The sequence below is a fragment of the Centropristis striata genome, chromosome 24 (genome assembly GCF_030273125.1).
Source record: "Centropristis striata isolate RG_2023a ecotype Rhode Island chromosome 24, C.striata_1.0, whole genome shotgun sequence".
In the NCBI taxonomy this organism is placed as follows: domain Eukaryota; kingdom Metazoa; phylum Chordata; class Actinopteri; order Perciformes; family Serranidae; genus Centropristis; species Centropristis striata.
The window spans coordinates 21,931,461-21,957,908 of record NC_081540.1 but is presented as its reverse complement, the minus strand read 5'-3'; the positions used below and the strand labels follow the sequence as shown (position 1 = coordinate 21,957,908).

The following is a 26,448-nucleotide window of genomic DNA, read 5'->3' as shown; positions in this document are numbered from 1 at the left end:
ACTTTGTTTCTGAGTGAGACCACCCAGAACATTCATACACCACTTACATCACTTTTTGCTCACACATTAGAAATGCTCACACCACCTGGGGACCACCTAAGTTGACAGGTGTGGGGGTCAAAGGTCATACCTGCCCAGACATCAAAGCATGCTCGTTTCATGTCTGAGTCTTGGGTTGGCATAAATATTTAACTAATTCTGAAGCATCCAGTCGTTTGGGGCCTCTATGTAAATATATTTAGGCTCAAAATGTGAAATGCAAACCAATGAACAGATGCATGTTTGGATGTTTGCTCTATGTGGCCACTAGGGGGCAGCACCTCAGCATGTTAGCAGCAGGATGGGACTGACCTTGTTTCCTTTGCAGCACATTCAGCAGCAAACAGCCATTCTGGAGCCAAAGGCTGACATTTTTAAATGCTACATTTCAGAGCAACATACCTGCTGCTTTGACATTTATTCTCTGATCTATTGAGACAGAAAAATCAAGGGGTTTCCCGTCCATAAAAGTGAATCCTTCTGTTTCTAAAAAATGGATGTTTGCTCTTACATGCATTGATCTCTTGAGAAAACTGTGTGTGTATCTTTACTGTCAAACTCAAATACACAATGGGCCAAAATGTAAAACTTGAATAAAATCGCGGGCCAACATTGAACAAATAAACCTTTTAATATATACCAAACATGTTTTGCTTCAACATTAAATATGGAACCAGCAACGCTTATAAACATACAATATATAACTAAATAGTACAGACATGCAAAATCAAATTTCAAATAAAAAACACATCAATGTCATTAATTTATTAAATAAAAATTAAATAAAAATCGTATGCCTCTTTTCTATTTGCATCCTTCTGATTTAAATATCAAAATAAACTTTTCAACAGGTTAATACATTTAAAAATAAAATAACAATAATAAATCTAGTATTAGCGGTAAATGCGCTGTATAATACCGGCAGGTCAGCTTTTATAGTACAATAATAAGATAATAATTTGGTATTGCCTCGCGGGCCAAATAAAATTACACTGCGGGCCAAATTTGGCCCACGGGCCAGAGTTTGATACCCCTGGTTTAGTGGGTCTAGGTCTGCACTAAAGTTTATCTCTTTTCTTCCAGCGTGCCGGTTGTCCTGCCATAAAAAATGTGAAGTCAAGGTAAGAAAACCCCTTTATTATTTATGAGTTATAACTTGATATCATTACTGAAGCACACCCATATGCAAAATGTGCCCGTCAATACTCATGCATGCAATGCATATCCGAAACGAATCCCAAAAAGTTGGGATGAAGTCTAAATAAAACAGAATGTGATCATTTGCAAATTCCTTTTAGTTTACTGATAAAATTTAGATTTTTGTAAATATGCATACTGAATTCTGAATTTGATGCATTCTGTTTGACACAGCGTCCCAACTTTTGCATAACCAGAGTTGTTAATACACATTTAACATGCTTTGGGTAAAACCTGACCTTGATAACTGGTATGTATTTCATATTTCTATTGAAATTAGATAATAAAAGACACAGAGATGTGTGGCAAGTAGCAGGATATTTCAGGCGGCTCTATTGAAGTTTCATGTACTTTTATTGAAGAGTTCATGTACTTATTGAGAAACATTTATATATGAATCCAGATGTAAAGAAATAATGTTGAAGATTTTAATTGAAATAAATGTGGAGTTAACACAATGGTGACAGAGTCTGGTGCACTTATGAAAGGCCTTGCATTTTTAATATTATCAACAAGACAAAGCAGGCATATACAGGCATATAGGGTTATATACTGGCATGTAGGGGCATATACAGGCATATACTGGCATGGAGGGCATATATGGGCATAATCGGGCATGTAGGTTTATATACGGGCATGTAGGGTTATATACGGGCATATATGGGCATATAGGTTTATATACGGGCATGTAGGTTTATATACGGGCATGTAGGGTTATATGCGGGCATGTAGGGTTATATACGGGCATGTAGGGTTATATACGGGCATGTAGGGTTATATACAGGCATGTAGGGTTATATACGGGCATGTAGGGTTATATACGGGCATGTAGGGTTATATACGGGCATATAGGGTTATATACGGGCATATAGGGTTATATACAGGCATGTAGGTTTATATACGGGCATGTAGGGTTATATGCGGGCATATAGGGTTATATACGGGCATATAGGGTTATATACAGGCATGTAGGGTTATATACGGGCATGTAGGTTTATACATAGACATGTAGGGCATATATGGGCACAAACGGGCATGTAGAGTTATATACGGGCATATAGGGTTATATACAGGCATGTAGGGTTATATACGGGCATGTAGGGTTATATACAGGCATGTAGGGTTATATACGGGCATGTAGGTTTATACATAGAAATGTAGGGCATATATGGGTATAAACGGGCACGTAGGTTTATATACGGGCATGTAGGGTTATATATGGGCATGTAGGGTTATATGCTGGCATGTACGGGCATATATGGGCATGTAGGTTTGTATACGGCCATGTAGGGTTATAAACGGGCATGTAGGGTGATATGCTGGCATGTACAGGCGTATATGGGCATGTAGGGTTATATACCAGCATGTAGGGTTATAAAGGGGCATGTAGGGGTAGATACGGGTGTGTCCGGGCATATACGCGCATATATGGACGTATATGGCGAATAAACGGTTACTATGGTTGAAAAAAAAAAAAAACATACATCATCCTGGTACCTGAAGCAACATGTGTTTTCTTTAAAGCTCCAGTGTGTTGAATCCAGGGAAATATATGAGCAGAAATTGATTATAATATCCATAATAAGTGTTTTTTCTAAACTAAAATTGTTTTTTTGTGTTTGTGTTAGCTTATATTGAGCCCTTCCTATCTACATATGCAACTGAATGTTGCACTGCCATGTTTCTACAGTAGCCCAGAAAGGACAAACCAAACCGTCTAGGGGCCTTTTGTTTTTTATGCTACCTGAAGGCCATTGTAGGTTCTCTGCACACTTTCTGCAGCTGGGATATCCAGTTGGTTGCAATCTGCACCCTCCTGATACATTTGCATCACTTAGTGTATTTTATCATTCACATTCAAGCATTTATTTTCCAAAACAGTCACAAAGAACATTGTTTGCATCCTGAACTGCAGGAACAATCCTGCAAACTGAAGAGGAAGTAAAACCATGTGGGGCATCGTCTCTGTTTCCTCACATCGAATCACATATTCCACAGTTCTACCTCTTCACAGTCACACTCACCACATTTTGATGCCAATCTGCAGTGGAAAAGGGAAGAATGCATGGTGAGAGTAAATGAAAAGGAAGGAAGGGAGGAATGAATGACGGAGAGAAGGGAGGAAAAGGGCGGAGGGGAAAAGCGTAACAAGGCTATTCTTAGTGGTTTTAGTTGTGACTGGTGGGGAGAAATGTTGAAATGTTTCTCGGCTCTTTTCCTCTCCAGTCTGCCCTGATTCTTACCTCCTCTCCCTTTCCCCAAAAACATCCCCCAAAAACCATCGCTCAACCCAAATATTACTATAGGAACAAAAGCTGTGTGTTCCCAAAACATCAGAGGAAAAATCGGCCAAATACCTCTAAAACCAGGCGAAGCCATTTGTGGTGGCAATTGGGGGAATAATCAGGAGTCATGAGTCATTCATTCTGGTGGTGACGGACATTGGACGGGAAATGTTTTGAAGCAAGAGGTGTATGTCTGAGAGGAGAAAATGGTGCTGATAGTGCGATAGAATTTAGTTAATTTGGTTAAAAATTAAAGCTTTTGGCAGGATTTCCCTAATCCTTATTTGCCAATGTGTTAATCCCTAAATTGGTTTACTTGGGACCAAACATTTGCATTGGCTTCATCCAGTGAAATGACCCTCGAATAAAAATAAACAGGACCCAGTGTGGCAGTGGGAAGCTCATTGTTTCAGGCCGTAAAAGTACGGAAAAATAAAGTCTTTCTGCAAATACGAGTGTGGATTTAGGCAGACGGCGATGCTTTCTTCAACTGACTCCTCGCTGACCTCCAACAGTAAATTTGTCATGAAGCACAATGAGTTTGTCGCCAGCGGTTTGCAGTTCACCAGACGTGAAGATAACTGCTGCACTGCATTGATTTCATTTTATGTGTTTATTATTTCAAGCTGCCGCAACTTCCCTTTTCATGCCGTATAGTAACCAGGACATTAAAAGACAGTTGTTTGAATGCTTTAGTGTTATTACGTTTTATGCAGCGTCTCTGTGTTTTTATGGCATTTTAATGGAGCCTATTCTGATTTTAATGAGTGTGTGATGAAGGTAAATGTTTTAAACATATGATGTGAGGCAATATATGTGTAATTTATTTATATAAAGTGTCTGCACTATACCCAATATCACTTAATGCATTTAATTTGTTTATATTTTTGACCTTTTGCACAAGTTTTATTGTACTGTAATTCAGGAAGGAGAGAAAAAAAAGGTTTTTAATATTTTTTAATCATTATATATTCATTGAATGCATGCATTATTTGTGAGAATATTCTAGTTTTAACAACCTGAGTAGGAGTTTACATGAATTAGTTACACATAAATTAGACATGCATTTTTCAAAGATGATTCTAATAGTTATTAGAGTGAATATATTTAGCTGAATTCTGACAAAGTGACAACCTATGGTGTTGCCTTAACTTGCATTCTTTCTAATGGCCATCAGGGGGCGACTCTACTGGTTTAAGGAGTCCAATTGTATGAAAGTCAACAGGAAAATTACCCTACTTCTATCTTGATTTATAACCTTAGTAAACAATCAAATAATACATTCATGGTCTCAATTACTAGTTTCAAGTCTTCTTCAATGAAGCATGATGCTCAATTTTTAAATTATGGTCCTATTTGGAGTAAAATAGACGATAAAGCGGGGTATGTTTTAGGGTGGGACTACGTTTTTATTGCCAAGTTGTTACAACGGTGCACTGTGTATTGTCGTCTTTGAACTTTTCCACTTTACTACTGTGTTTGAAATATTATGGACCATCTTGTAAAGAACAAACATTAGAGGAAATACTATGGAACATGACAGTAAATGTACAAAATGTAAACCAATATGAAAGTAATTCGAAAAAGTATTTATGTAGCATGTGAAAAGCATGGAACTAAAAAGCAACTTTGGAGGCGGGACCCTGTTCATTCCTATGAAAGTTGCTCAGTGGTGCATGAAGGCCAAAAAATTAATCTGCCATGTAAAAAATTACCTCAATCTGTACATTTTGTATGTTTTTCCCGCCTCTCAACCGCTCAGTTTTGTGCTCATTCCCATGAATAAAGGAAAGGAAATCAATCTTGATTCGACTATTAGTGAACCTTACAATTTTTACGACAAAATTATTTTAATATGGGCAGTTTTTCCTGGGAAACTGAAGTCTTTTTGTGCCCTTATGCATTTCATGACCCGGAAGGAGTAATTACCTGGTTTGGCCACAAAGTGAAATTGCCTTAAAAACAAAACACTGTACCCCTGGTACATATTGTAATAATACTGCTACTTTTTCATTTGCTAACACTTTGATTACATACTGTCTTGTAACCAGTTGCTTCAAAGGGAAACTGTGGGAACGGAGTCTCTGAAACTGTGATCTTCATTTCATTCTCACAGTAAAAGAATCTGACTGATTGCACCTTTTAAGTCCATAAAACATTTTTGCCAACGTCCCTTTAATCTTGCTGTCATTGGAACGATTAGTGATTTGTTTCCCTTTCTCTGAAAATCTGCAACCACATGCGGTTCGATCATTACGTTTTAAGGCTTATGAAAATGTCTTTGCAGAACATCTAAAAGACAGATGTCCACTAATGTGCCTTGATGAAGAAGAACAGTTAATCGCTTCTGGCAACTACCCTTCATTCTCTGTTTTCCTTTCTGTCCGACCGCAACCATCTCTGTGTGGATGCCTGTTATTGGAGCCCTGAGGACGTTCTAACTCGGCGATGGATGCGTTCTCGTCCTGCGGCATATAGAAGGCAGACTTGTTGACCTCAATGTAGTTGTTATGGTTGTCTATGTTAAACTTGAGGCTTGTTGGGACAGGGGTCTTGTGGCCTGGATACTACCCCAAATGTGGCTGGACACCCAAGTTGTGGGTTAGAGACAGTTGCTCTCTGTTAGACAGGGGTTCGGCTGGGTCCTCATACCTGCTGTGGATTCTCTCAGACGTTTTAAGCTGTAGTGGAAAACTTTGGTGGAATAAATTGGATGAAAAAGACTTCATATTAGAACATCGTTCCCACGGCCCATTTGCGGTACAGCTGAATTTTTCCTTGTAGAAGCAGCCATGGGTATTAGTGCTACAGATTAGATATTGGTATTATATAAAACTCGATCCATCGAGATTATCCAACCAGATTCAGAAAAAACATGCTCCAAAGTTAAGCAAATTTTTAGCAAGGGAAAAGCTGATATGGGCAGGTGAATATATGAGCAGAAATTGATTATAATAACCATAATAAGTGTTTTTTCTAAACTAAAAATAGTTTTTTTGTGTTTTTGTTGGCTTGTATTGAGCACTTCCTATCTACATATGTAACTGAATCTGCCATGTTTCTACAGTATCCCAGAAAGGACAAACCAAACCGTCTAGGGGCCTTTTGTTTTTTATGCTACCTGAAGGCCATTGTAGGTTCTCTGCACACTTTGTGCAGGTGGGAAATCCAGTTGGTTGCAATCTGAACCCTCACTGCGAGATGCAATTGAATCCTGATGCATTTGCATCACTTAGTGTATTTTATCATTCACATTCAAGCATTTATCTTCCAAAACAGTCACAAAGAACATTGTTTGCGTCCTGAACTGCAGGAACAATCCTGAAAACTGAAGAGGAAGTAAAACCATGTGGGGCATCTGTTTCCTCACATCAAATCACATATTTCATAGTTGACTATCCATTGAGATTATCCAACCAGATTCGGGAAAAACATGCTCCAAAGTTAAGCAAATTTTTCGCAAGGGAAAAGCTGATATGGTCATTTTCAGTCTTCCTTGACATGCCCACTTTATGCAAATCCCATATAGTTTGATGCAAAGGCCACTCTAGTTCCTGAATGTATCATACTGTTTTATGGGTTAATTAATTCAGGGTCACATGTAGATCAACCCACTCCATTGTCTGGATTTAGGGTTCCATTTTGGCACAGTTGCAACAATAATATGCAAACAGATCCACCCAATATTTCATGGGGTGTGCAAGCATGTGTGTTTTCTTGTGTTGACTGGTTAGCGCAGCGTCTGTAAGCTCTCTGTTCTCTCTCACTCTCCATGGAAACAAGCCCTCATTATTCCTTATGATTTATCCCTGCCATGTCTTGGAGGAGCCTCCTGGAATGCCTCTGCAGTGGTTTGTGCTGTTCGATGGGCTGGCGGGTTGGAAGACACAGGCGAGGTTTGGCAAGGGAAGGTAGGGCCGGAGAGGAATGATGGGGTTGGACAAGAGGAATGAGAGCGCAAGAAGTTTGGATATTCTTTATGTAAACAACAATGCTGAAGGTTGTTTTTGTCCTTCCTTGGCTGCGTTTTATAAAATACTGTTTACATGTTCGTGTTTAAAGAAAAATACAATGCGGTCCTGTCTGACATGCCGTATGTCTTTCTGCTGCAACTCTACCTCAGCCGCAAGACAAATTTGTTTGGAAAACTTCAAAAAGTTCTACTGCAATGCAAGATAAATGCAGTTCAGTCATTTCTGTTTCGTTTAGCTTAAAAGGTTTCGAGAGGAAGAAATGAGCCTTGTTAGGTTGTGCACCGCAACCATAAAGAGTCGTGTTGATGACATGACATGGTACTTATATTGCACTATATATATTATATATATTATATATAGTACTTTGCAACCACTCAAAGCTCTTTACACCACAGACTGCGCTCATTCACCCATTCACCCACACATTCATACTGGTGGCAGAGGCTACCCTAAACGGTGCCGCCTGCCACCATTGGGAATTCATTCACACACCGATGAACGCATCGGGAGCAATTTGGGGTTCAGTATCTTGCTCAAGGATACTTCAACATGTAGGCTGGCATGGTCAGGGATCGAACCACCAACCCTCCGATCGGTGGGCAACCCGCTCTACCAACTGAGCCACAGCTGCCCCCCTGCTGGCTACTAGAGGTGGGGGGAAAAAATCGATACAGCATAGTATCGCAATAATTCGCGTGGCGTTATTATATCGACTCATGGCTGCTAAGTATCAATATTTAACGCCGATGGGCCATCAGTATTTTCGCCGTTTTTTGTTTTTCCCGATTTTATGTCAGGAAGTTGTCGAAAATGGCGCTGGTAAGTTAGGCTATTTTTTGATGTTTCATTCAAAAAAATTAAGGGAAGTGAAGCTTAAAGTTGAGGAAAAGTTTGAGAAAATGCTGCAGTTGTTGTCGTCCATATACGTTTGATATCAGTTCAGTTTGACTGAATAGATAGTTTGAGATGAATAGAAAATAATTTGTTATTTTTTGACAAAACAATTCTTGATTGAATGTAATTTTGTGGACACAAAATGCAGTTAATCAGTTAAATCGCAATATATTTTATCACAATACTCACCATATCGCAAAATGCTTAAAATCGCTATAATATCGCATTGTGACTCAAGTATCGGGATAAAATCGTATCGTCTGGCCTCTACTGGCTACCCAAAACACCAAAAGTACTAGAAAAGGTGCATAAAGCAGGTGTGGTTTGAAAATAAAGCAAATCTAAAGTGGTCATACTTTGGGCTGGGTATTGTAAATGTTTCAAAGTTTCCCCAGCAGGTTTCCTACTACAAAAAGATGCCATTCACAATCAGTTTTATTCAAAATTACTTTATCAAAATTACTTTATTCCTCCCCGAGGGGAAATTCAGTGATTCTGAGCTAATAATAATAGTGAAGGTCAGCAGGCAAAAGCTGGAGCAGGCAGGGAATAGCTGACATTTAACCCAGGTTCTTTTCTGGGTTTAGGGACCATGTCTATCTGCTACCACCCTGCCACTCAGTGTTTTCAACAAGATTTAGTTCAGCAAGTAAATTAAAAAAATCTCACGACTTGTTTACTTATCGCTGCTGTCAGCTGGAGCTGAACAAAGTGCTCCTGTTATCAGACTTTTCCACTTCCTCTGGTTGTAGATGTTCACAGATCTTGGAGCAGCACCAGGGGTGAAACAGTAGGACAAGGAAGTGAGTCACAGTCGCAGTCCAAGAATAAAATAACAGAGAGTGAGAGACATTTAAACCAAAGGACATTTATACTTAACACTTTGTTCTTCGAGCATAATACTCTTACAAGTTTTCTGTATATAAATATATCTATATACGCCCATTCTAAATTTGATCAATTCTGTTTGAATTTAGGTTTTATAGTGTCCCAACTTTTTGGATCTAGGGTTGTAACTAAAGCAGTTCTGGATGACTTGCAACCCCTCAGCAGTCAATGACGACATAAAATATCCAATAAAAAAGGTTTTTCAAATATTATGAATCACCACAATTATGAAAGGTCCTTGAGTATCTTGTCATAAAAATGGAAAACCAATCTATGATACCGTCCAATTACTGTGTTAATACCCAAATGAACAGGTTTCCACCAAACCTGTTAAAAGCCTCAATCTAATAAAAGTACATCCTTGTCTTAAAGCTTAAAAAGAAGATTTGGCAACCCAGTCACATGCTGAAGTTCTATTTTTAGCACACTTAATAGTTCCTTTGTCATGCAAAAGAAAATCCAGGGGATATTACTGCCGCGAGGAGACTCAGATGGTCCCGTTTCATCTCTAGTAGCCCAAAATCCCTTTCTGTCAAGCTGAGCTCACTCGCAGCTTACATAACACGAGCAGTGATGTGCAAGAAACAGCTAAGCATTTTAGAAGAAGGAGGGGATACTGATATAAAACTCTCAGGGTCTCTACCTGCAACTGAAGACTTTTACTGCTACAAAGTGACTTTAAAGCTCATTTGTTTGTCTCACACTTTGCACATTCCAAACTAAGCCGGAATGGAGCTAAGCCGGGCCCTCATGCACTGCAGTATTTTGAGGTCAAGTGTTTTGAGCTTGTTAATGCTTGCACCCTAACATTTTAATCCACATCCTAACATGTGCGGATGTGTGAAAACTGGCCTTTAATTAAAGCTCTGGCAAATGACATGCTCCATGAAATGCAACCCAGGAGCTCTTTAATATTTTAGGAAGCACGGTGCAACCCCATTTCACCACCTGCAGTTAGACTCTGATTAGTAGAAGGACAGACGTGAAACCGTGCATTAAAGACGTATAAGATGATGTCATCGTCTTAAAGAAGTTACTTTTGATTGTTTGTAATCGCAACAGAGAAACTTTCAGTGTTACAGAAGCAAAAGTGTATAGCAAAAATAGAAGGAAGCATCAATAAAATGACACTAAATAATAAACAAGCAAAATAAACAAGAACACTATATATTTATTGTTAATATTGCTTGTTTAATGTAAACAAAATGGCATTTTTTGTCTAATTTTAGGACATACGATTTTTCTTAAATGTTAAGTGGTTTAATTTTAATTGTTAAATCTAACAATACTGCTGTTTGACTCTGATTAGTAGAAGGACAGACGTGAAACCGTGCATTAAAGACGAATAAAATTATGTCATCATCATAAAAAAGTAACTTTTGCTTATTTGTCCCACAACAGAGAAACTTTCAGTATTACAGCAGCAAAACTTTATAGCAAATATAGAAAGAATCATCAATAAAAAGGTTAAGTGGTTTCATTCAATCAATGAATTTAACAATGCTGTTGTTTGACTTGTTAGACGTGAAACCGTGCATTAAAGACGAATAAAATGATGTCATCATCATAAAAAAATAACTTTTGCTTATTTGTCCCACAACAGAGACACTTTCAGTATTACAGCAGCAAAACTTTATAGCAAATATAGAAAGAATCATCAAAAAAAGGTTAAGTGGTTTCATTTCAATCATTGAATTTAACAATGCTGTTGTTTGACTCTGATTAGTAGAAGGACAGACGTGAAACCGTGCATTAAAGACGAATAAAATGATGTCATCATCATAAAAAAATAACTTTTGCTTATTTGTCCCACAACAGAGACACTTTCAGTGTTACAGCAGCAAAACTTTATAGCAAATATAGAAAGAATCATCAATAAAAAGGTTAAGTGGTTTCATTTCAATCATTGAATTTAACAATGCTGTTGTTAGACTCTGATTAGTAGAAGCACAGACGTGAAACTGTGCATTAAAGACGAATAAAATGATGTCATCATCATAAAAAAGTAACTTTTGCTTATTTGTCCCACAACAGAGAAACTTTCAGTGTTACAGCAGCAAAACTTTATAGCAAATATAGAAAGAATCATCAATAAAAAGGTTAAGTGGTTTCATTCAATCAATGAATTTAACAATGCTGTTGTTTGACTCTGATTAGTAGAAGCACAGACGTGAAACTGTGCATTAAAGACGTATAAGATGATGTCATCAAAGTAAAGAAGTAACTTTTGCTATTTGGGCTTCCATGACTCCTTGTCAGTGGTCCTTTTTCCTTCTAAGGTCCTTCTTCGTTATCTTCTTTATCTTCCAAAGAGAGAAAGTGCACGGAGCAAGCCCAAACACACAGTAAGACGTGCACAGGAGCAGGGAAGAGGAGCGTTCAAGAATGTTGGCATGGAAAAGAGAGTATCTATCCAAGCATGAAAGTGAAGAAGGTAGAACAAGAGAGGGGGAGAGAAAATGATGAGACACACACGTGCACACACACACACTCACGGGAGCCAAGCCTCCTCATTCCTCGGCGAGCCCTTCACAGAGGCAAGTCTGTTTCCCCGGCGCAAACACGTCACATCAAAGAGCCGTCACAGCACGTCTCCATAGCGACGCCCTTCAGTGGTATAGATGCAGCGCGGTAGTCGGGAGATAGAGCTGGCAGACAAACTGTACGGGCGGCCTAATAACCGGGTGCTAGCAGATGACTGATGGCCCAATTTACCTCGGTCCTCGTCTGGAGGTCAAGAGCTAAGTTCACCCCGAGTGCTTTAAACCCAACGGGACACTGGCAAATATTTTCCTCATATGTATTTTGGCAGGTTTTTGCTCTGGAGTGAATGAGCATCCATATGCATTCTTATACATAGTATCTGATTTTTTATTTTAGGTTTTCATTTTTTATGTGTTAATGCATATGACATACATTTTGGCAAGGGTATCAGGTAGAACCTGACAGATATATCAGTTGACTGATATAATCGGCCGATATTGGCCTATTGATATCAGTGTATATTCACTGTAAAAAAATTTATTTTCTCAAGTTATAAAAATGTTTTATTGTTGTTTGCACTTAAAAAACATACAATCATAAAGAAAGATCAAAAAGCCCAAAGGCTTATAAGCGACCCTCCCTCTTAAACCTATGAGAACCCATTTGTAATATTGGTTGACAATGCAATATGTTGTTTGTATAATGTATGATAATGTATATCAGTGTTAAATATTATTTAACAAAGTTTTATGTTTGAGACAGTAAAAAGGGAAAAATTGGTGCACAATCCACATGAAATCTGTTTCCATTCCAGCTCAAAATGCCTATATCAGCCACAATATCAGTTATCGATTAACTTTCATCTCTAAAATCAGTATCAGCATCAGTCTCAAAAGTCCAATATCGGTCGGGTTCTAGTGTCATGTTTTTTGTTTTTTTGTTTTTAGAGGTTCAGCCTAAGCTCTTATAATTAGTGGATAATAAACAGTGCTGCCAAAGTACAAATACTCTGACCCTTAAGGACAAAAATGTCCCATTAAAACCCATTTAAACCAAATAAAGTTGAATTCCATGACCATTATAGCGTAAAACCATGCATTCTATTATATCAGGATTTAAATTTAGAGCCCTGGCTTAAAAAAAAAAAAAGCTCTGGCTTTTTACTATTTTTTCAATCAGATTGAGTCATGAGCCATTTTCTACAGGGCAAATTAATGCTATTTTACTGGTTTCCACTGGACTTATTGTGGACAGTCCAAAAAAAATATCAATATCAATGTTATTTTTGACCAGGCATATCCCAGATAACAACAGTGGCATTGTATAAACAAACTGGCATTTAAAGGGTTAAAATTAGACATTTTTGTCAAATTGTAGATCAGATTGTTTTAAAAGGTTAAGTGGTCTAATAGCATTCATTACCTTTAACAATACCTAAGAGGACTTTGTGTTAACATGCACTGCTTGGTTGCATACTAAATAAATTATTTATTTCAATATACATTGTTATTCTTAGGTTCTATGCAATGCTGTAGCTCACATTATTGTGAAGATAAGACATTTATGCACTTTGGATTATCAGTAACCCTAATAAAATTACTGCAAATATAATCATAAGACATATAAATATATGTCTGTAGATTTTAGGGTGAAAAACTGTTAAACCATGACAGTAAAAGACCGTAAAATGATAAATGGGTTAATTCTGTTTCATTAACAATGAAACACTGTAAATGTATATATCAGCCAAAACAGTATTATTTACATTTTTTTAATACAATACTGGCACTGTCTTTGTAACAAAAATGTACTGTGATATATTTACAAGCCATCACTGTAATTTTTGCAACTGTTTTTTGTAAAAAACACTATATTTCTAGTTGTTAAATGTACTAAACACCATGTCTTTTAACAAACATATACTGTTATATTTATTATATTGATAGTGATATTTTTCTTGTTAATTATATGGCAGAACAGTGTTTCGTTTGACAGATTTATTTTAGGGTAAAATATGGAATAAAATGGCAATCTTTACAGTCCTTTTACCGTAATATTAGAAAAAGTTGCACCGTATTTATTACCGTAAAGTTCTGGCAACCACAGCTGCTGGTTTTTATTCTTATTTCGTCTTTATTTTCTTAGTTATCATTTTTTTTTTAAATTTTATTGTTGTTTGCAATTAAAAAACATAGAATCATGAAGAAAGAACCGTACAAGTTTTTTTTTTTTACAGCGTAGATTAAGGAAGAGATATTTTGCAGAAACAAGAACAGAAAAGTGATTCTCTCTCTATCAGTCCCATTCTCCCTCTCACTCACTCTATCAAGCATGTGTCAACAGCTCCAGAGAGGACTATGAGGAGAAGGAGGGAGGAGAGAGAGAGAGAGAGAGAGAGAGGAATAGACAGACAGGAGGGAGGGATACAGAGGGATACAGTTACTGTCTGCCCCCGGACGGCTTTTGCTCTCTCGTTTTGGGTACCGGAATCATAAGGAGCCCCAAGCCACTTTCTTGGCCTTATATAGCGTGTTTCAAAATTTCTTGGCAGTTGAGGGGAAGAACCAAAGCCAGCAGTACAAAGAGTGTATCCTGGTCCAGTCCAGAGGCTGCACACACATCCACATGCACACACACATACACAGAATCGAGTTCAGTAGCTCTCTGGCACGCGTTTGGGATTACTGCTGTTGTTTTGAGCGAGAGGGGCGGAGGAGGAGGAGGAAAAGTGTCTGTATTTGGTACTCCCTCGCTTGCCCTGTTTCTCTCCTGGAGGGGGGTCTGAAGGCAGGGAGAATGCAGAGGTAGAAACAAGGCAGAGGGGGAGAGAGCGTGAGAAAAAGTGGCACCGGCGTGCAGGTAAGACATCTGGGAGAGTAGATTTTCAGATGCATGGGTTTTTTTGCAGTGTATGCCATCTGTAGTTTGCGTGCTTTGCATGTCAAGTATCTGAATTTGTAGTTCTTTGCATTCTTTCTGCAGAAAAAGCTGTGTGTTATTGGTGCATAAAAAAGCTGCTGGAGTTTTGTAGCCGCAGCAAAAGGGGATTTCTGGATGTCATTTCAAAGTGCTTCACTCTGCATGTTTTGGATGTAGTCCGACACACACTCATGGGAAAGTTTCTCCCATGGGAAAAGGACAGACAGAGTTCATTTGAGTTGCTGTTTTGAGGCTCGGGAGCCTTTCATGACCCGACGAGAAGTGATTTGTGGCGGCAGAGTCGGGGAGAGACCCGGAGCAACTGGTCAACACAGCAGGCAAACACGTGTTTTCTCTCTCAGCGTATAACTCGCATCTGCCGCGGCACTGCGAGACATAAAGTAGAGCAGTTGGTCAAGGAGAATGTGTGCAGGAAATGTCTTTCTCCTCTGCCGTCCTTTCCCTTTTTCTCACACTTTCCTTTCTGACACTTTTGAGAGAGGATGCAGACTGATGATGGCAATCACTCACCTTTGACCTTAGGCTAACACAAGGGTGGCAGTTAAACATGAACGGTCAGGAGGTCACGAGGCTTGTATGTTCTGTCTCCCACTTAAGAGTCAAAACAACAGGGAGGAATGCAGCTTTATTACGGTGCCAAAATTAACCCTACAACACATTTTTCTTGAGCACTTTTTGAATTTCACTTTCAAGACATAACACAACCTTGAACCTGATGTTTTTGCCTTTGCATCATAAATTTAAAACTATAAGTCTCAAAGAAAAAAAGCTCTAAAACTTTCTCCACCTTGCTGAGAAACCGTCTTTAAAATTGTTCACACTGCCATCCTAAATCATTTTTTGTCATATCCAGATTGTATCATGTATGCATCGTTTTAAGTCTGGACAGCAAAAATCAACACAAAATATGATTTTAGAAAATTAGATCCAAACCGCATTTAGAGATGGTTTAAAATGTGATTTCAACTGGATTTATACAGATACATCTCAGTCGGGACACCACACCAAACCACTGCACAGTAACCCGGACACCACCCCTTTGCAGGCAACTGCCTCAATGAATGCACTGATAAATTAGTTTGTTTATGAGACCACAAATGAGAATATAATTAGCACAACCCCCAGTCCTTTGGTCACACTCTCAACCCTTAGCAGACAACTTTTGTTTGGAGAAGACGCAGCTCCAGAGACTGCAGGCAACTGAGCCGTAATTAAAAAAAGTTAGCCAGCTAGCTAACTTTTTTAAGTAGCAAAGTAATCTGCCAGCTAGTGAGGTTGAGCACTCCCACTGTGAGCAGCACTGTTGGCCTCATTTTCTATAAAGAGTTTAGAATGAAAGCGTGGTGGAAATAGCAAGCTAACTAGCAGACAGCTAGCTAGTTATCTTGCTAATTCTGCCAAGTTTATTCTACATTGTTAACAGGAAATGAGCCCAACACTGACAAGAGTGGATGATGCATTCAGTTCTTAAATTTTACTAATTTAGTGGTTGGCTAGTTAGCGAGTTAGTTAGCGGGCTACTTAGTCAGCGGGGGGTCATCCCTATGTTCCCCGGGACCTATGTTCCCCGTTTTTCCCAAAAAGGGTCCTATGTTCCCCTGTAGCAATACATACTGGGGCACATAGGACCCTTTTTGGGAAAAGCGGGGAAAAAGGGTCCTATGTTCCCCAGGGGAACATAGAACCTGGGGAACATAGACATGCTCTCCTTAGCGAGCTAGTTAGCTCACGCTTTTCGAGTTTGAAAGCTGCATCATCAGCGTTGCCACGTAGTAACCGGCTCTTAAGTTGTATCTTTGGCTGCCAATGCATATTGGTTGGCACCATCTGGACACATAAATCTGATCTGATCACTTTCAAGTAACAGTGTGAACAGTCTGTCCTTAAGATCTGGTTTGAGAAGCGTGCAGTCTGAATGCGGCCTTAAACTGCTGAGGGCATGGCCGAACTCATGTCTCCCTCAAGTTTCACAACATGAAAATCTTTTTCGAAGAGCGATGCTTATAGAACGGCTGCTTTCCCTGTAGATCCATCCCTCTTGAACTATTTGTCTCTTCCATCTGTCTCTATCATCCCTTAATAATATACCTCGCTTCCCTCAGGGCAGTTCGTCTTTTGACACATCAGAGGAGTAAAAACCTTGGCAGCCTTAACAGATATGTTGAAAAAAACATACCATAAATTGCAAAAAATCATCTTGAAAGATTCAAAGTAGACAACTTTGACCTTGCCAAACAGAAATTCCTCTCACATGTTTGTGCAGATATGTTTGTTTTCCTATGTCACGCTTCCCATTTGTTTTTCAGATTGAATTCTTAGATATTTTACTGTAGGTTTCAGGAGAAGAGCACACAAACAAAAAAAAGTGTGGCTGGTGAAAACTGCAAGATCCTCCAGCTGCGTCAGCTCCAAAGTATGTGCCGGGAAGTGTTATAAAAGCAGTAGTGACCAGGGAGGATGGCATTTAAAATGCAACCACACAAGAGGCCAAGGCAGAGTTAGAAGAGGCTCAGCCTACCGACTAACTTATTTCTGTCAATAAGTGACAGGCTGGCAAGGAAAAACTAAAACGCAAGATCAGATTAAAAGGACATTTCGATACAAGGTAACACAAACAATCTGTTCTCAGATTTAAACTTACTTTACTACAAAAAAGCACAATCAATTGAGGTTTTCATAGATGTAATTGCAGCAAAAGAGCATTCACAAATTCTTTTGAGCATCTTGTTTTCTATAAAGCCTACATTTTATTGCACTTTTCTGCCTGTTTACTATTGATTTTGGCTTCATTGTGCTATTAGTGGTGGAATGAACAAAGCATCCTGCAGCCACCCCTAATTAACCAGGAACTGATAGGCTATCGTGTCCGGAACGGACCCATCAGCACCGTCCAACATTGGCTCCATCCAGTAATGATGAAAACATGCTTGTTTTCAACTTCAACAGAAGCCTGGCCTTTGAAGTGTTACATAATTGCTCACAAACTGAACTCACAAAGTGTTTCCCACGAGTGGAAACCCACTCAGGTGATTTTAAAGTGCCAAATGTCCTAACATTTAGGCTATGCGGTCATATCCCTCTTGCATGAAACTCCAAGGCGGGCTTTCAGATTTGGAGGTTTCCAACCTGTGTCCAAAGTGAGCCGCAATTGCACATCTGATATTCATCATTTCCTTGTTTAATGGGGTATTTTGTCGTCTGTAGCTTGCAGTGATTTGGTTGTAACCGTACAAGGGGTGAAGCAGCCAAGCCAAAGCCCGCTCACCACTCACTGTGGCTTGACCATGACCAAATAGTTGCTTCCTCACTGATCCATAGACTTTGGCCTCTTTCGCGTCCACTTGATGGAGTTCCTTTGGGCCTCAAACCCGACATCGGCATGTCGGTTTCGAGGTGAAGTAATGTCAGTGCCTTTGTTGGACACAAATCTGAGCCCACTACAGTTGGAATAAGAAGGCAATCCACAATGATAAATCCAATTGTAAATAACCTCCTGTATGTTGTGGTATACTTTTGTCTGAACCATTTAGGGTCGAAGAAAACGATTGTGCCTGTCGGCCGATTTTTATGCTTATTTATGGTGTGTTAACCATGTGGTAGTGATTTTCTCATGTGAAAAAATATACTCCCTTCTTGTGTTATCCACAAGATTTAGATGGTGGATTCTTCATGAAAACACTGGGAACTTTGTTGCTTGGTAGATTTCATGTTACAGAGGAAGCTTCCAGAGTGCTTCAAAGCTTTTTTTCTTTTTCGTCCAGTCATGGTCTTGTCATTTTTTACCGTCACTGGATGGTTTCATGCTGTGGAAAAGCCTTGTTTGTGTTGCGCTACTGGGTGTTGATGGACGTCAGTGGAAACAGCTGGCAGGCAGTGTGTTCTGCTTTAAAGAAAACAATTATTTAGACTTCATGAGTATACACCAGCCCATTTACATCCTGTTTGGGTGCAAAAGTCCTGAAATAGCAATTGGACCTTCATTAGTCAGCCCAGACTGGAAAGCATGTTTCACAGTGTTTGCCTCCAAATTTAGACAGCCAGTAAATAGCTTAGACCCTTGATTGGATTGTTTTAAAGGATAATGACGCATTGACTCTCTTATAAATTAAAGACAGCATTTCAGTGGTAAAACTTTCCCACACATTATTCTTTTTTGGCAGCGTTCTGCAAAAATGTTGCCATTATTTTATTACAACTTGATTTACAGCAACTCTTTTTAAGTTCTACATCAGATATTATTCAGCCGCTGTCTACATCACTCGACACCGCCAGTGCACTCTTGCCAGCGACACCCTGCCACCCAGTTGAACATGGCACGTTACACACTTGACATTATGTCAAAATGTCAAAGCAGAAAAGGAGCACGCTCTTCAGCATCACAGCGCTCGGCGGATTTATTAGCCTTCCAAGTTAAACAGAAACCCAGCCGATGTATAAATCCCTCCAAAGGGGGTGTTTGAGCTTCAGTCCTTATTTGGCCCCCGTTTGGAAAGTGAAGAATTTACTTTCTCAGGCAAGCTGCCATCAGCGCGGCAGTGGCTCTTGTGTGGGCAGGAGGAGTGCTTGAGGAATTTTGAGTGTGGTTGGACCAATGGCAGGCTCATTTATTGGAGCCAATGAGATGATTTATGCACAGTGGCAAACATGCTTTCTCCCATCAGTTGGGCTGATCAGAGATCAGAGTGATTATTGCTAAGTCACAAGGGTAAAAGGGCATAAATCTGTATAAACAGTGCAGCTTTCCCAAGTTGGGAGCATCAACAAAGTGGACAAAGACCTCAACTTCTACTTCTTTAATTTTTAGGAAAATAACTTAAATGGTATCCCAATGGTGGTATCCCAAGCAAGACATCAAAGAATAGGTATATATCATCTGCAAAAAGCTGTTCTATTACTTTTTTATAAGGCAAAAAGCACAAATGTAGAATTGCCTTGACCATGTAAGCCCTTGTTGTTTGACAAAATGCAAACAAAAAATGCTATGGCTGCTGAGCAAGTCAGTCATATACTCCCTCAGTTATCTTGTTCCAGTCTCTTTGAAGTGTGTGAGACTGAAGAGAAAATAGTTCATCACTATCCCGCTTGAACTGCAGCACGTTTACTCATTATACAACGATTCAACTCAGTGGACCGGGCTCAGGAGTCCTGCTTTGATATTCTGCGCTCTCCATTTCCATATAAACCCACTTGAGTCCTTGAGCAGCACTTTTGCTGAAATCATTAAAGCTCTCGCTGATCCGAGCTCTCATTGTGAAAGGGAGGGAGATCAAGACAGAGGAGAGAAGCTCAGTGAAGCTGTCGAGACTCACCTGAGACATTTGACCTTTGCTGCGGGTAATTCAACAACGTCCCGCCACAGCTCACCTCTGTTTGCCCCCTAATGAGGCCTCATGGCTGGCTTGAAATTGCAGAGGGGCCCCCCGGTGGCTCGCTTGACTCCTTGTTCTAGTTCAGTGGCTTCCCAGACGCCCCGCGTGACTCAATGAGATTATAAGCTCCCTGTTTTAAAAGCCTAAACCCACTTCGACTTGCTTTCTCTTCATGTCGGAGAGTTTTCTTTGTGGTCTGCTGGTCACTTTGGGAAGTGATTGGGGAGACTCACTCAGAGGCCAAAGAAAAGGTCAAGATCTTTTATTGCAAATCTTTAGTTGCAAGAAATTTGCCTACTATGGTACAAATGCTGAAGAGAAAGACAGATAACGCTGGAAAACAATCAGACAAAGAGGCTAGTTTCTCTTTTTCTTCCCCTTTGTCCTCTTTGAGCAATCTGAACTGGATTATTTAATAGATTGTGAAATAGGGGTGGGCATGATTAAGATTAAGATTAAGATTAATTACTTTATTAATCCCACAATGGGGAAATTCAACCTCTGTATTTAACTCATCCTTTTTTGCAAGGAGCAGTGGGCAGCACATTACTGGCCCGGGGAGCTTACTTGTACCATGTGCTACTATGACAAGCTAATGTGAACAGTAACTATAAAAAAATTAGAACAATGTCAAACACTTTCAAAGATACTTTGAGTATGATTGTTTTGACCACCGATAACAACGCTGGGTAGCCCCATGAGTGAATTTGCTAGCATAATGTTAGTTACAGTAGCTGCATGGGGAGCCAACTCATCTAATGGCTAGTTAGCATGGCAATGTTAGCTAACGTTACTTGCAGCAATTTCATTAGCAATATAGTAGAGTACTAGTATTCTTTTAATGTGCATTATAAATACTCACATAGTCAGTAAAAGTATTCAGAAACTGTGCCTTTTCTGTGAGTTTGTTATGTCACAACTATACTCTATAAAGGTAAAAAGTGATGTTGTTACTCTCATTCCCCGGCTGCAATGACAGTGCAGAGTTGCAGAGAGCGCAGATGCAGAAGACCTTGAAACACTGACCAATCAGAGCAGACTGGGCCTTTTCAGGCTTTTTTTCTTAAAGAGACAGGCTCCAAAACAGAGTGTTTCAGTCATAGGGTGAATAGAGGTATAGTTAGATGGACAGTATGAGAAGAATAATGCGTTTTTTGAACATTAAAGTATACAATCATGTTCCTGTAGAAAGCTAAAATACAATAACAAGCCTCAAAATTACCATAGTAGGTCCCCTTTAAAACCCCCATCCCTATTTTAAGAAACAGTTACAGACGGATGAAGTTCAGGTGTTATCCTGGCCTGATGCTGAGGCGTGTGGCAGGGCCTCTCGGAGATTCCAACACTTTTATCCGTCTGAGCTGGTAAAAACCACGTGAAGCCAGTATTAGTCTGGCTTCCAGCTGCAGCCACCATATAAGGATGAAGTCAGGGTAGCTGTTGTTCTCGCTCTTTATTGCATGGTGATGTGGTGAGGATTTTTAAAATTGCACTGAGGCATGGTGTTTGAAGGAATGCAAGATTGTGCGATCAGATCTGTATTTTCTCTCAGTCTGCTGCTCCGACTATCTACTCGCATGACTGCCTCACTAAATATGTAATATGATAACAACATTCGCAAGCAATGTTCGCGTATGATTTCTTGCAAACCAATTTTGACATGCACAAATATGCTCCTGGAGGAAGGAAATCAGCATTCGTGGCTGGGAGCTGACCAATAGTGTGGTTTCTCTGGATGTAAACATAGAGTAGCAGCTGAAACTCCAAGTATACCCTCCTGACCTTTAGATCAATACTGGAGGGAGTCACAATCGGGACATTTGCAGGCGTATGCTACAGTACAGCGCACAGAACAGCACCTCCTGTCAGCTGTAAATAAAGGCAGATGCTCTTGCTACGAGGCCCCGGGGCCAATGGGACCGCCAACACTGATATATGAATGTCAGCAGCAGCCCCAGGTAGTGGAGGCACTGGAAAGAAGGAGCATGAGCCGACTCGCTTCTGGTTTCTGGTAACAGAACCTTCATCTGCCTCTTAGAAGTCGATTAGTTGGGTGTCAGCTGCCTTGATTCAAGAAAAACTGAAATTTAATTTCACTTTTATACACTTCTCTGTAGCACCTGCAGCAGGAAGTGTTGTAACTCATTCACTTTATTAACCCAGAGATTCAAAATGATGACCTCAAAGTTGTTGTTCGAAAGGACTCTCACATGTATACACAAGGACAAGGTCCAACTGGTAACAATAACCAACTAAGTGATATTTATAGATGGTTTATAAACCAATTATTAACCATTTACAAAGTGCTATACAAATTTAATCGTTAAATGTTTTCAACCAATTTCTTAAAGGTATATGAATCATTTGAAAATCATGAACATACTTAATATGGTGTTAAAAATGTTATAATGAGTGCAACTAAAACTATTGATAAACTATTAATTATAATTGAATTGTTTAAACTTACATTAATATACCATCTAGTTGCCATTTATAAATGATGTAGTTAGTTAAACATTAATAAATTATATATTTACCATTCTAAATGGCCTATATATGGTTTATAAATGATGATTAAACATTAATAGACTATCTGTTTACCATTTATAAATGATGGTTATTGTAAAGTGTTACCTCCAACTGACCTAGAGGACTGGATATTAACTTGACCATTGATGGGTTGAGACACGTACATTTGGTCTGTAAAATCTTTATTTTTCTGCACACTGCCTCAGGGATGCTTTGGACTGAAGGCTTATAAATGTTGGCTCATAAAATCAGATTTTATGATATTGAAAATGGCAAAGTTAAGTTGTTTTTTTTAACCTGGGCCCTATTGTGCCATGTTTCTGTCAAAGTGAGTAATCAGGGCACCATTTTTTTTTATTTGTCCAGTATTAAATGCTGCAACTGGAAGCTATAATGTTCTGTCATATAATATTTTTGCACCTACTACTTTTTCATTGCAACACTTTTCCAAGGGCCCACAAGTATCAAAAAAAAATTTGGTCTCTAAGTGCTATACGTATTTAACTATTTATATTTTTATAACCTCTCCTGTCCTGTCCTCTCCTCTCAGCTCTGTGTAAGCAGCCTGCAATTCTGTTTGATTTTCACTGAATATTTTTCACAAGACTGTTCGTCTAAGCAAAATAAATTCCTAGTTGCACTGAGGAGTGCAGAATTTATAGTTTTTAACACGATCTAGTTATTGCAAATAGTTTGTTTTTTGCGAGACATTTTGTGAGACATGTAGAATGAAGTGATTTTGATAGAAATATCACAGTTTTATGCTTCATTTCGGTGACTTTTTCGAACAGAAACTTTCATAACCTATGATCCATTCAAGGGCTGAAGGAAAATTTTGCTGACTATGCATGTTTCTACAGTGTCTTTCTATGATAAACTGTGTATTTTTGGCGATTACTTAACCCATAAAGAAGTGACTTCTCCAAAATGTGGCTGTGACTGGAAACAGAAATATTAAAAAGTAGCTAGTTTAAAAGTTTAAAACCATTTAACAATTCTATTCTGTTAATAGGACGTCCTTTATTGCATTTAACCCTATTAGGGTTTATTATTTGTTTTTATTTATTATTGATTTATTCTTATTTTGCTACTTACAAACAAATCTGAAAAAATAATTTGTTGTTAAACAGCACTATTAATGTCACAATTTTAATATATGTTGTGGAGATGCAGAGAAAAAGGCAAATTTGTGTTTCTGTAAGCAGAAAAGGTGTCAAGTTTATTTATATTAAAATAAGAAATATCTTAAAAATAAATACCATAAACGGCCAATGTGACATTTTTGACACATCACAGATCTTTGACCTTTAGGGGTAGTATTTAATGTGTCCACCTGGTCCGTGGTATATCCCCCATAATTTTCCTTTAAGGATAAATGGGTCTGGGTTTTTTATGGGTTAAATAAAACATACGTTTCTGAGCGTTAATTAATGGCTGCAGTGCTCTCACTCAGTACTGGATCAATTGAAAAAAATTGGAAAATGCAGGCCGTGTTAAAAATATAGCAAAGTTCTTCTTTAACCCTTAATAGGACACTCAATGAAATACTTGCAAATTCCAAATTTCAACCCTGGAGAGTAATGGAGAAGAAAGTTTACGAGATTAAAGTGGCAAATCTACGAGAAAAAAATGCGCAGCTTTATGAGATTTAAAATGGTGAATCTGGGAGGAAAAAGTTGTTTTTTTCCCACTTTTTTCTCGTAAATCTGCGAGTTATTTCGCACAGATTCACCACTTTAAATCTCTTAAATCTGTGACTTTTTTTCTTGTAGATTTGCCACTTTAACCCTATAAAGCCAAGTGTATCATATTAGTGAAAAAATTACACATACAGTAATTTTTGAGGCCTCTACATCATCAAAAACCTGATGTAAACATGTGTTGAAGATAAACAAACTGAGCAACAAATTGCCTCAAAAATACCAGATGTAGCAAAAATGATATGCAGGTTCCACGAATGGATCAGTCATTGCTGCATTAAAAAACTTCATATTAGCTGATGTATGATGTTGTGTTATATGGAAAAAATATGTATTTTGCATGTTTGAGGAAAAAGGAAAAGTCAAAGTCTTAATAGGTTAAAAATGTTAGGGTTTATATGTTTTTGTTAGTTCGAGAAAAACAAACTTTGTGAGCAACAAAATGCACAAAAAGACCTGATGTATCAAATATGATACAAATTAGAATTCATATATGCAATTTATTTATTTCTTAAAATTCGTCAGCAGGTTAATAAGCACTCAGTTTTTACAAAAATTGAATTTTCTGGCAATTATTTCATGGTTCAGGCTTTATAGGGTTAATCTCGTAAACTTTTTTCTCAAAATATTATTTTCGTATGTTTTTTTTACACATTCTAGCAGTATGTAATATCCTCCAATATTCTCTAGGGTTGAAATTTGGAATTTGCAAGTATTTCAGTGAGTGTCCTATTAAGGGTTAAAGTGGTGAATCTGGGAGAAAAAAGTTGCTTTTTTCCCACTTTTTTTCTCGTAAATCTGCAACTTTTTTCGCACAGATTTGCCACTTTAAATCTCTTAAATCTGACTTTTTTTCTTGTAGATCTGCCACTTTAATCTAGTAAATTTGCAACTTTTTTCTCTAAATATTACCTGAAGTTACCAAATATAGTTCTTTGCCTGATAAAGGGTTAATGCATAGCCAGTCCCCTCTTGGTCAGCTCCTTCATGTTCTAGTGGGGCTCATATCAGCTCTGGCTGGTGGACAGATGCCATCACGTTGCATATCAGCGCTGGGTGGGATCAGTTGTGCAGCGATGTTATCCACTACTGTACTCTGATACGCTTGATGATAGCATTACAAAGTCAATGAGTCTTTTGTTTTCCCAGAGCAAACTAATTACAGCCGCTTCCTTCCTGCCCCAGTCTGTCGTCTTCTGATAGCGCGCTCTCATCTCGCCGCCCGTAAACATCCGTCAACACGCTGCGACTCCGGCTGCTGCGCCTTTAACTGCACATGCATCCATGCACTCTCACATGCATGTTGATCCGTGCACGCTAAAGTAAACACAATCACATGGAAGTCACTCAGAGTGTCTGTTTCTGTGTGTTCTGTGTGTTTTTATGGGGTTTTTTGTAATTTTTTGGTGTGTTTCTTGTGTGTTTCTTGTGTGTTCTTTATGTGTGTGTTCTGTGTGTTTTTATGTTTTTTTTGTAATTTTTTTGTGTGTTTTTGTGTTCTTTATGTATGTTTCTGTGTGTTTTTATGAGTTTTTTGTAATTTTTTGGTGTGTTTTTGTGTGTTTCTTGTGTGTTCTTTATGTGTGTTTCTGTGTGTTCTTTATGTTTGTGTTCTGTGTGTTTTTATGGTTTTTTTTTTATATATTTTGGTGTGTTTTTGTGTGTTTCTGTGTGTTTTTAGGGGGGTTTTTTGTAATTTTTTGGTGTGTTTTTGTGTGTTTCTTGTGTGTTCTTTATGTGTGTTTCTGTGTGTTTTTTCTGTGTGTTTTCTGGATGTTTTTCTGGGTGTTTTTGTAATTTTTGTGTGTTTTTGTGGCTTGTGTGTTCTTTATGTGTGTTTCTGTGTGTTTTTATGGGTTTTTTTGTAATTTTTTGGTGTGTTTCTTGTGTGTTCCCGTGTGTTTTTTATGTGTGTTTTCTGGGTGTTTTTGTAATTTTTGTGTGTTTTTTGTAGTTTTTGTGTCTTTTTTGTGTGTTTTTATGGTATGTTTTTTTGTGTGTCTTTTTTGTGTGTTCTGTGTGTTTTAATGGTGTTTTTTTGTAATTTTTGTGTCTTTTTTATGTGTGTTTCTGTGTGTTTTTATGGGTGTTTTTGTAATTTTGTGTGCTTTTTTTTTACGTGTTTTTTGTATCCTTTTTTGTGTGTTTT

At 38.5% G+C, this 26,448-nt stretch overlaps 1 protein-coding gene across 6 annotated transcripts in view; it reads left to right on the top strand.

Moving 5' to 3' along the window:
• tns1a (tensin 1a) overlaps positions 1-26,448 on the top strand; it is a 163,374-nt gene that overhangs the window by 53,902 nt on the left and 83,024 nt on the right. For all 6 annotated transcript variants that reach the window (XM_059327620.1, XM_059327624.1, XM_059327622.1 and 3 more), the window contains exon 3: positions 1,123-1,160. In XM_059327620.1, the coding sequence (XP_059183603.1) occupies positions 1,123-1,160 (38 nt within the window). The remainder of the gene's footprint in view (positions 1-1,122; positions 1,161-26,448) is intronic.